Here is an 11,960-nt window from a genome sequence, read left to right as displayed (position 1 = left end):
GACGTTGACCATAATCCGGTGACCAAACAATTGTATGACAAATACCAAACTATGTAGAAATGATTATTCAAAATACAAAGTTAGAGTTTGTTTTCAAGTTGTGTATTCAAATCATAAAGAAAAACAAAATATATTGGAAAAATTAAATATTATGTTTTTCCTTCGTTAGCATTATCTTCCATTTAAACAGGTTCGGGACCCATAAATTCTGTAAAAATGAATTAATGATAAACTATTATTAGACCAGTTTAGTTTAACAGAAGAATAAATAAAAGAAAGATATCTGGAACATATTGAAAAAGTAAAAAAAATGTTTCAGTAAACGTACTCATCAATTTTTTAAAAAGAATAATGCGAGTTATTAAGCTATTCCGACACTAAGTATCATATGTTCACTAGTGACTGGCTTCAAGATATGTTTCCATAAGTTCTAATGAGAATCCATGACCAGTGAAGTACGACCGTGTCTATTGTGAGATGGTGACTCACTGAAGACAATCGTGATTGATCGCTCAATATTGTGGATTGTTTGAAGTTACATACTAATACTGTTAAACACCGGTTCAATGATCAACAGGTTAATCGTTCATGCGCGAACATGAAAGTTTTCGATTGGAATCGCGCGTGAGGAATTGTGGATACGTACTGCTGGGGAGTCTCATTTTAGGACCAAATGGCGGTTCAGTGCTTACGGATTTTCCAGGGTGATTTAAATTCAATCAACACAGAAACTTAAACATTCAAAGGTTAAAATTTTCACGAACACACATTTAGAAAAGGTGACGAAAAAGAAGAACAGTTAAATATATAAGCCTGGTAACGTGAAAAAAATTAGAACAAAATAAAAAGAGAATGTCTGTAGTTGTCGTGAAAATATTGAATGAAGAATGAAAATATTGCAAAATACAATAAAAAAATGTTAAAAAGAGAAGAAAAGAATAGAATATGTACTAGCCATCTGTAAAGATCATTTTTTCACTGGATTCCCCTTCATTGCTCCCACCATTGGGAATCGATATCCCAGTGTTTTTTCCTTCTTCTTTTGGATGTATGATGTTATCCTCTTCTGAGATTGCATTGACAGTATCTTCTTGCCCAACGACCGGTTGTTTTCCGAGAGTTGGATCATTATTTGTGACTTTGTCTTCCTGTTCAGCTGATTTATAAGAAAAACAACATTGCTTCTATTACATTCATAAGGTTACATAATCTACGTTTCTAAAGTAACACAGATGTCTGTCATTGCTTATCACTGTCATCCACCTTGAAATAATGTGATGTTTATAGAAACCATTGATTTCTTTGTATTGATGACTGTTTGGATTTCGAATTCCAATTACAGTACATTCATTCGTGTTCATCGAATACTTCTTGATTGAATTGCGTTATTGTTGGTATCGCTAGTTTATACTATAATTCAAATACTTTTAAACATCACAGTGGCGTCGCGATGAAGCCTGTGATGGAACGGTTGGATATACATTCGGATTTTAATGCTTTTGAGGAATACATGGAGAGGTTCGAAATCTGGGCTATGACCGAGGAAGATATTGAGGATTTTAATATTGTGGCTCAATTCCTTCCGTTCATCTGGAAAGAAGCATACAGATTAATAAAGACTTTGACATTTCCAGACAAGATGATTTCACTCCCGTACGCAATTCTCAAGCAACTAATACTGAACCATGTACAGTATACAAATTTCGAATGCGGCAAACGAGAAACATTCGATGAAATGACTCGCCAGAACATCGGGAATTCCACTACTTCAATACGTGGCCTCACTCCAATATGTAACTAAAGTTATTCAGATAACAGCTCAATAAATTGTGAAACAGTTCACGAAGATGAGCACAAGTTTGGTGAATCCTTGTTGTGTGGCAAGTTTCACCTGTGTAATTCATGTGTACTTCGTAATTCTAAATGCTTTGAATGTGGTAAAACTGGACACATTCAGTCAGTTTGTAGTACCATGATTCATTTCTCCGAAACTACTGCTAAAATTTGAAATTCTACTAATTTGGATGTTTCTAGTGATCGCTTATCTTTATGCAAGACTTGTAGAAGCGGTCTAGCGTCACATAGCAGTCCAAAGTTGAATGAAACTCAAAATCATTGTGAGACAAATGTCACTGATCAACCGACTTCTTGTTTAATTTCTCAGGCTGTACTCACATTCTGTGGTATTCATTGTCACAGTGGTTTCTTGATCATTGCTTCCATCATTAAGGATCGATATCTCAGTATTTTTTCCTTCATCTTTTGGATGTATGATGTTATCCTCTTCTGAGATTGCATTGACAGTATCTTCTTGCCCAACGACCGGTTGTTTTCCGAGAGTTGGATCATTATTTGTGACTTTGTCTTCCTGTTTAGCTGATTTATAAGAAAAACATCACTTCTATTACATTCATAACGCTGGAATTTTTTTTAAACTAACACAGATTTTTGTCGTTGCTTATCAAATTCGTCGACCTTAAAATAAACAAATCTGCCTCACTTTCATCTGATTTTAACCTTGTCGGTAGACGTCAAACTGTTAATTAGTGTATCTATATAAATTAGGCTTTACTCACCTTCTGTAGTTGTCGTGCTCTCAGTGATTTGTTGTTCATCTTTCGTTATTCTTTCGGTCGATTCTTCTGTGTTTTTGTCTTCATCTTTCTTCTCTTCGCTCACCTTTGTTTCATTGTTTTTCTTCACAACCGTTGTTTCTTCTGTTATCTCTTTTTCATTGGTTGTTTCATCTGTGAGCACTACTTTTGGGATAGGTTTTTCAGTAGTTCTTACCACTTTCACTGTTGCAATCAATCAATATAAAATAATATCCATTTTAATACTATGTTGATGCTATTTGGTCCACCTTTTTATAAATAATCATTGTTGTTATCGATACTTGCCAATTAATTATGATAAGCATTTCCATACTCTTTGTCTACATCGTATTCCTGCATCTATATCAACAATTTTATTATATTTAGAAATGTTATGCAATATATTTTATCACATTTTCGTACATCTGAATGAGAATAAATGAATGGTAACCCGTAGTAATTACATATTGATTATTATTATACACATATACTCTTATTACATAACGTTTGAGAATTTAAACTATGCATACACTTATGTTTCGCTTGTTATTAGCTTCTGTTTGACCTGTTGTGTATTATTATGCAACTTAGTATTCCTGCGTTATTCTCAATCTAGTAGTCATCGTTCTTTACAATCATAACCACTTTAAGGCTTAATCTTGTGCACATTTTATGGTATGTTTGGGATTCATAATTCATATTGCGAAGGCTGAGATTGATGCTCAGGACTTAACAAGCAGGGCTTGTCAGAAACAACGACCGATAAGGACTGTAGACTGCTCGTATAGGTTTATGAGACATTAGTCCTGTCGATAAGTCACTGTTCCATATTTGACGATCGTATCGTTATATAATTAAAAAGTTATAAGATATAAGATAAACATAATTATCATCAATTTTTTATTCTCACCTATTTTGTAACATTTCATGTACTTGACTATGGGTTTCACTACAAATTCAACAGGAAAAACCCGCAGAAATATGTCACATTCGCATTAAATTTATATGTTGTTTCATGAAATAAAGAATAAGTTAAAGCGTAGTTGTTTTTTTATCACTTACCTCCCGGCATGTTGAATGCTGTAATAGAATAAATTTGGTGATTATTTTCATAACAATCATGAACGTATAGTAAAATCTCACTGGCTTTATCCAATAAAAATTCACACTTAGGAAGCCTGCTTCAATATCTGAGCTATCTGTTTCTGCCATCCAAACATTTCAAGAATTCTGTTTTTTATTTTGTTTTAACGCCTCATTGTGTCTATTAATCGCATAACCTATATACGCGCGCTTATGAAAAGCTTAAGTACTATCGCTGCCAAAATTAAAAAACCTACAGTAAAAGACATTGTGGTGGTTAGCAATATGCATTAAAGGGAATGAACATTAATCAAATGTCGATTTCCGAACTGCTAAATTCTTACTGCCGATCACTCATTAAGAAGGTGGACTATCTCCAATTCCTACTACGTCATAACTTGTATCGTAATAGTGGTGTCATCACAATCCAAGAATCTTGATTAACTGATGTACGGAACGATTGCTTAGTATCGGCACGTAATTTCAATATCTATCCTCAGGATCGACCAAGCAATTAAAAGAGGTATGGTGTCGGTGTAGCTATAGCTACAACGCCACGTATACGTTTATGAACGTTAACTGGTGTCGATCTACGTTTGCTTGTTCCAAGTTTTCAAATGACTTTGTCGACTGTCTAAATTCAAGATGTCTTCCAAAACATCTGAATAAATACAAATATGATTACGTCAACAACATCTATATGACTCCAGATTGCACATCATCTGCGCTATCTGTTTTCGCTGACGAATGTACTGAATTCGCTGTTTCTGCCTTCAGTGGGTTACTTTTAATTGTATGTGGTAATTTCAACTCATGTGGCTGTAGCTTTCTTACATCACCAGGTCACCAAAATTTAATAGATTTTCCTACTCCTTTGGATGCGCATTCAAAATTCATTTTCAATAATGATATGGGTACATATGTGACCCGTAAACATGCTCCACTGTCTATCTCGGATCACTGTTTAGCTCGTGTTCTACCTAAAGTATATGGAAAACATGGAAATAGTACACCCTTACACCAGACCAAAAAAGTCATATATGGGAATCACTCTGAAGGAAATATACAAAATCTGAAAAAGATGTTTCGTATGACTAACTGGGAATTATTAACAGGCGATTCACTGTAAAACACTACTGATATTATCACCTGTTACCTTAGATTCTGTTTTGATATTTGTTGTCTTACTGAAAACACTTTTTTTAAGTTTTGGTCGATTTACATCACCACAACTAAAACGACTATGGAGGGTAAATGAAAGAATGTACAAGGAGCAAAACACTATTGAAGTTCGAAAGCCAAATGGTCAAATTAAACTAGAGATTAGACGTCTAAAATCTTTGTTTACTCAGAAACCCCTATCTTGTAGAAACTCTCCAAGTATGTGAAGACTCTATAAGGAACTTACAGGTGACAGGCACATTAGAAGCGATAGCCAGCTGAATGTTTGTGACTTAAATAAGTATTTTGTACGTCAGTCATCTGATGTCATGCTTCCTATATCCACAGGTTTGAAGAATATTTGTGTACTTAGTTTCACTGAAAATGATGTCCGAAAATTTCTCTAGTCACTTGATTCATCCCAATGTTTAGGACCTGATGGTATAACAAACCTTCTTTTTAAAAAATGTGCTGACGTTCTATGTCATCCACTCAGGAATATCTTTAACAGATCCTTCCCAACTAATCTCATACCGACAATATGGAGAAAGATAGAAATAATCCTTATACCTAAGAAGTCATTTGGTGATAAAAATGTGAAATTTAGACTCATAGCAATAACTTCACTTTTCCTCAAAACAACTGAAAAATTATTAACACTTCCACTTCAACCTACAATAAAAGAGCACAGTGATCCTTGCCAGTTTGCTTACAAATGCAAAAGAAGAAACGTTAGGTGCTGTTGCTGTTCTGCATCACAATAAAGTGTTCAACTTGAAAAAGGGTAAGAAGTATGTTCGATGAGCTTTCTTGAACTTTACCACCTCTTTTGATTCTATTCCAAGACACTTCTTACTTAACAAGTTGATCAACGTCAACAGTGATGGTCAGATAACCAACTAGTTATGTTCCTACGTTTCTGGAAGAGAACAGCATACTGTGTCCGGAGGAAAGTATTCAACGTCTCTACTGTCTCATGAAGGTGTGCCACAAGGAGCCATTCTTTCACCTTTCCTTTTCTCTTTTTTCTGCATTATCTGTCATCTTTCACAGAAAACAATTTTGTAAGATATGCGGACGACTTCATTGTATTTATAAAAATTTCTACCTCTTCACATCCCATAGAAATGAGCGAGTTTTTGTCTTGTATTGAATGGTGGTCTGTTGGTAAAGGTCTGTTACTTAATCCATCTAAATGTCAGGCTGTTAACTTTAGCCGGAAACATGGACAGCACCTATACACTATTTTAGGATCAAATAATGCTTGTGCCATTGGGGAGCCCTTGATAAATACATTGTCGAAGGTCGATTATCTCAGTGTTACCTTCTTCTCTGATCTCTCTTGATCTTCTCATGTCTTACTGTTGTCGAAGAAAGTTTTTCTTCTGACTTAGTTCATAAAGAGACTGAATGCTTTTAGGATTACTTGACATTTACTTTTACAATTTGTTGGTTGTTGCATATCGCTTATTTTTATTTACTGTTTTCTTTTTTTCTTTCCCAGGCTTTTGAGAAAAGACTTTGCTGTATTGAGGAGAGTGCTGAAGACAGTTACCAAGGTGTGTAATGATTTTTTTGAGGTCATTATTAATATGATCATTTCAAAGATAATTTGTTTCACACAGAAGTCGTTTAAATGATGATATCTGAATCATTTCAGTTTTTCGTTATTATTGAACTAGATTAGGGCTATAAGTGAATGTTGAGGATTTCCTTCAGTTTTTATACGATGGATGTATATGAAGAAAATACCAGATACGAATAAACTGTTGGATAGAGAAAGCGATCTATTAACTTGTGCTTGAGATTCGCAAACATATGACTGCTATGATTCACTGAGAAGATTCACGAAAACGAAAATGCTCGAAACCCACATGGAGTTGCTATCTAGAAAAGTACGATATGCACTTGTAGGATTGGAATCTCACAGATCCAGGATCATCAAAGCATCCTTAAAAAAGAAGAAGGAGGGAATCACGATGAATGTTATCCAGTGTTATTCTCCCACCAATGATAGCAATGACGACAATAAGGATCAGTTCTATGAGAGGCTGCAATCAATCACGGCAAAGTACTCAAAAAAAACTTGAACTTCCTGATGGGAAACCTAAATGCAAAAGTCGGAATGGACTACACCGGATATAAAGATATCATGGAACGATATAGACGGAGAGAGAAACGAAAATGGGAAGAGATTTGCAAATTTATGTTCACTCAAACAAACGATTATAGGCGGCACAATATTTTCACACAAACGCATACACAAAGCTACATAGGTATCACCGGATCACACTACATAGAACCAGATAGATTGTGTTTTATCAATATAAAAAATCAGAAGAACAATGGAAGACGTGAGAACCAGGAGAGGAGCTGACATAGATTCAGATAATCACTCAGTGGTTTCTAAGATGAAACGGAAACTAAAGAAACACCGGACAGCTGTGGGAACAGCATTGCAAAGGTTCAATACAGCCTTCCTTCGAGATACTATCAGACTCAAAGAATTCAAGATAACCATAAACAGCACGTTCCAAGCCTTTTAGGATCTACTGAAAGAAGAAGAAACTACGATGGAGGACAACTGGAAAGGGATCAAACAAGCACTAACTTCAGCGTGTCAGAAGGTTCTGGGTCGCAGGAAGCATCAACATAAGGAATGTATCTCTATCCTGACGCTGAAAAAGATTGAAGAAAGGAAGAACAAGAGAACAGCAATCAACAACAGCCGAAAAATAACAGAGGAAGTCAAGGCACAAACTGAATATACAGAAACAAGCAAGCAAGTGAAGAGCATTAAAGCAGACATGAAGAGATACGTGGAAAAGCTAGAAGTGACGGCGGAAAAGGCTGCAACTTAAGGAAATATGAAACAACTGCATGACACGACGAATACACTGACAGGGAAATATAGTAAACCAGAGAGACCGGCCAAGGACAAATAAAGCAAGACAATCACAGAGATTCAAGAACCGAGAAACAGATGGGTAGAATACTTTGAGGAACTGTTGAATAGAGCAGCTCCATTGAATCCACCGAACATCGAAGCAGCACCTATAGACCTTCCTATAAATGTCACTCCATCAACGATCGAAGAAATCAAGATGGCCATCAGACAAATCAAGAGCGGGAAAGAGACAGAACCTGTCAATATACCAGCTAAAGAGCTGAAGTCAGGCATTGAAGTAACTGCAAACAGGCTTCACCTTCTATTCCGGAAGATTTGGGAGGAAGAACAAATGCCGACGGACTGGAAAGAATGACATCTCATCAAGGTACCATAGATAGAAGATCTAAGCAAATGTAAGCACTACAAAGAAATCACACTACTCTCAGCACCAGGAAAAGTTTTTAATAGTGTTGCTGAATCGCATAAAAGCCGCAGTAGACGCCCAACTTCAAGATCAACAGGTTAGACTTCATGAGGATCAGCGTGCATAGAACGAATCGCGCCATCACGGATCATCGTTGAACAATCAGTCAAACGGAACTCGACAATATACATCAACTTCTTTGATTATGAGAAAGCATTTGACTATATGGATAGGAGGACTTCATGGAGGCTTCTTCGACACTTTGGTGTACCTGAGAAGATCATCAACATAATACAGAATTCATACTACGGCCTACAATGCAAATTTGTGAAAAGAGGACAGCTGACAGATGCATTCGAAATGAGGACCGGAGTCAGATAAGGCTGCCTACATTCCTCATTTTTCCTTCTTGTGGTATTCCAGTGGATTATCAAGACCTCCACATCCCAGGGGAAGCATGAAATACAGTGGACAGCTTGCATGCAACTGGAAGATTTTGATGTGACAGATGAGCTGACCCTTCTATCCTATACACAAGAACAAATATAGATGAAGACAGTCAGTATAACAACAGCCCCTTCATCAGTAGGCCTCAACATACACAAGGGAAGAAGCAAGGACCTTAAATACAACACAGAGAATACCAACCCAGTCTCACTTTATTGTGAAACTCTGGAAGAGGTAGAAACTTTCATGTACCTGAGCATAATCATCAATAAATGTGGAGGATCTGATGCAGACATAAAGACAATGATTGGAAAAGTAAGGATAGGATTAATACAGTTGAAGAACATACAAGACTCAAAACACTTGTTAACCAATATCAAAGTCACAATCTTCAATACTTACGTCAACACAGTTAGTCCTATCGTACAGAGCTGAAACGTGGAGAACTACTACGACCATCATCGAGAAGGTACAAGTATTTATAAACAGTTTTCTACGCAACATACTCAATATCTGTTGGTGTGATACCATCAGCAACAGCTTACCGTGGGAAAGGACAAACCAGCTTCTAGCTGAGGAGGAAATTAGAAAAACAGGTTGGAAGTGGATAGAACATACATTACGAAAACCATAAAACTGCATCATGAGGCAAGCCTTAACTATGAGTCCTGACAGGGAAACGGAAATGAGGAAGACCGAAGAACACGCTACAATGGTAATTGAAAACAGACATGAAAAGTAGAAATAGCAACTGGAAATGATTGCTCATAACAGAGTAATATGGAGAATGCTGGTCAGCCACCTGTGGTCGTCCATAAGGGATAACAGGAGTAAGTATGTAAATAAACATCAAGAATCCAGTATTACGATCATCAATCATACGTATTTGAGATTCACATTATCATATTATAAAAAAAAGGGGGGGAAATTCCGGTTTACAGGAACAAAAACAAACGTTTATTCAATAATTCACTTACATTGATCCTCAGATTGAACGACGACTATTAACATCACGTTAATAGCGAATACAAACCAAAAATTATTCACCTTCATTTTACTAAACGATATGACTTAGACTTAGATACAATGAAAACTGTCTATTGTTAAAGACTTATATATATATATTACTACTGAAATATCTGAATGTTAATGTTGAAATCAATAGACAATGGAATGTAAATAAGTTAGCTTAGAAACAATCAGTAATATTAAGTTAATGATAGTAGGGGGGTTTTTAAGTATGATTATGATTGGTTAACACATTGAATTCCATTTGTTAACTAGAACTATATATACTCAATCCAATAGCATCTTCAAAATATACTTTTTCATACTGAGTATATTTACATTAGAATCATTCATAAAGTGTATGTGAGTTCAAGGTTATTGATAAAGAATAACAAGATTGAAAGGTGTAATACTTTAATCAAGAGAATGTGTTGTGGTTGAAATTACTGGTACGTACACAAACACACACACACACAAACACATATACACACAGAGAGTCAGTGTCGTGTATTGTATGACTGGAATTTTGAAATGAATAAAATATGTTGTCACACATCGTTTTCTCATCCGAGAGGCGGTATTGTGGATATATACTATTGAGGAGTCCCGCAGTAGGACGTAATGACTATCCAGTGCTTCCAGGTTTTCCAGGATGGTCTAGCTTCAACCAACTCATCCGTTAGTTGTTTCTCATATGGGAAACTTACGAAATGCTAAAAAAATTTGATATATTGTGAAGTTCGTATGAATTTGTAGTGACCTGCTTTTTTCGACGAGAACGTGATTGGTGTAATGGAAACAATTATTATTATAACCAATTGTACCAGTGATTGTTTTATTGTACTCGTTTTGTTTAACTGTATCAAAATCACTTTTCGTTCAGTCGCCCTTCTTGTTCATTCAAACTTTCTTGTGCTCTGCCTTTTTGCCTGTAGTCATTGGCGCGTCTCGGTATTTATTCGATACCACGAGATTGTTAATAAATATACTCCATATGGACCAGTTACAGTCTTCTGGTTTGTGAATTATCAAAGGGACCAAGTCGTTTTCGGGCACGTAATCTTATTGTAGTGGTGATCATAGACAATCATGACGCCATCTACAAACTCACCTAATTCTATTTGGTTTAAATTGAACTATTTCACGAATTCCTAGTTAATACAATAATTCGAATACTTTTAATTATCATATTATTACCAAGATGGAGCCTGTGTTGGAACAGTTGGATATACATTCGAATTCCGAAGTTTTTGAAGGTTACCTAGGACAGTTTAAAGTGTGGAGTAGGACCAGGAAAGACTTTAAGAATAATTAAATTTTCGCTCATTCACTCACATTCATTGGAAAGGATGTCTACAGCTTATTAAAAAGCTTTAGCATTCCCAGATAAGCCTATTTTACTTGTCTATGCTACTATCAAACAACTACTATGAAATCATGTAAGGTGTATTAGTTTTGAATGTCGTGAAGAAGAAAACTTTTATAAATATGATACGTCAAAATAACCAATAGATTGGAGAATTTATTGTTGAATTGTAAAACAAGCTCCCAAATGCAATTTTGGTGGTCAAATCCAAGTACATATGTGGGATCAATCTGTCTATCGATTCATTGGTTTATTGAATAAGAGGATTAACATACCTAATATGGAAGGAGAGCTCATACAAATACCGACGTGTTCTTTTCAAGATACTGGAACTGCGTGTGTTAACTGTGAGACAGTGCATGAAATTGACTTCCAGGACATCAAGAACTCCACTACATTACTTAGTTATTCCAATGCGATTCGTACTCAAGATCATGCATATAACATTTTATCGATGAATTGCAAAGGAGGTCAGGAGGCTGAGCACACGTTTGGTAAATCTTTGTCCTGTGGTAAATTACATTCACGTAATGCATGTGTACTGCATAATGTTAAATGCTTTGAAATGTGGTTTGATTGGACACATCCAGACAGTTTGTGAAACTACTGTACATCATTTCACCACAGATCATACTAAACTCTGTCAACTACATCCTATTAATCCGGGTGATTCCGTTGATCATATATTATCCTTATATACAACTTCCAATAATTCACTTCATATTGGACAACGATTATATCCGTCGAATAGTGCTTTACATGATTTTATTGCTGACACTGTCAGTATTAATTCGATCAATTCTGTTGAGAAGTTGAAGTCATTAAATCCTGATGTTATAATTATACCTATCAAAGTTCCCACTTCCATTATTATTGGTCATAAACTTTTTCTTCTTGGATATTGTAATTTGTGAATCCGAGATGATGAAGCTTCTGTTGTAGATTATAACTTGTGAATATCCGATCACTGAGGGTGGACTGTCTATT

The 11,960-nt window shown here is 35.7% G+C and overlaps 1 protein-coding gene across 1 annotated transcript; it reads right to left on the bottom strand.

Moving 5' to 3' along the window:
* Nucleotides 1–950: 950 nt before the first annotated feature.
* On the bottom strand, nt 951–3,666 carry Smp_089470 (hypothetical protein; the record flags this gene model as incomplete). Its single annotated transcript, XM_018795324.1, has 4 exons — nt 951–1,156; nt 2,176–2,376; nt 2,577–2,798; nt 3,657–3,666. The coding sequence occupies 4 exons, from the start codon at nt 3,664–3,666 to the stop codon at nt 951–953; spliced, it is 639 nt and encodes a 212-aa protein (XP_018649648.1).
* Between the last annotated feature and the right edge of the window lie 8,294 nt (nt 3,667–11,960).

This window comes from Schistosoma mansoni, chromosome 2 (assembly GCF_000237925.1).
Source record: "Schistosoma mansoni strain Puerto Rico chromosome 2, complete genome".
Taxonomy (NCBI): domain Eukaryota; kingdom Metazoa; phylum Platyhelminthes; class Trematoda; order Strigeidida; family Schistosomatidae; genus Schistosoma; species Schistosoma mansoni.
Note: the sequence above shows the minus strand (reverse complement) of the source record. Positions and strands in the feature narration are given on the sequence as shown.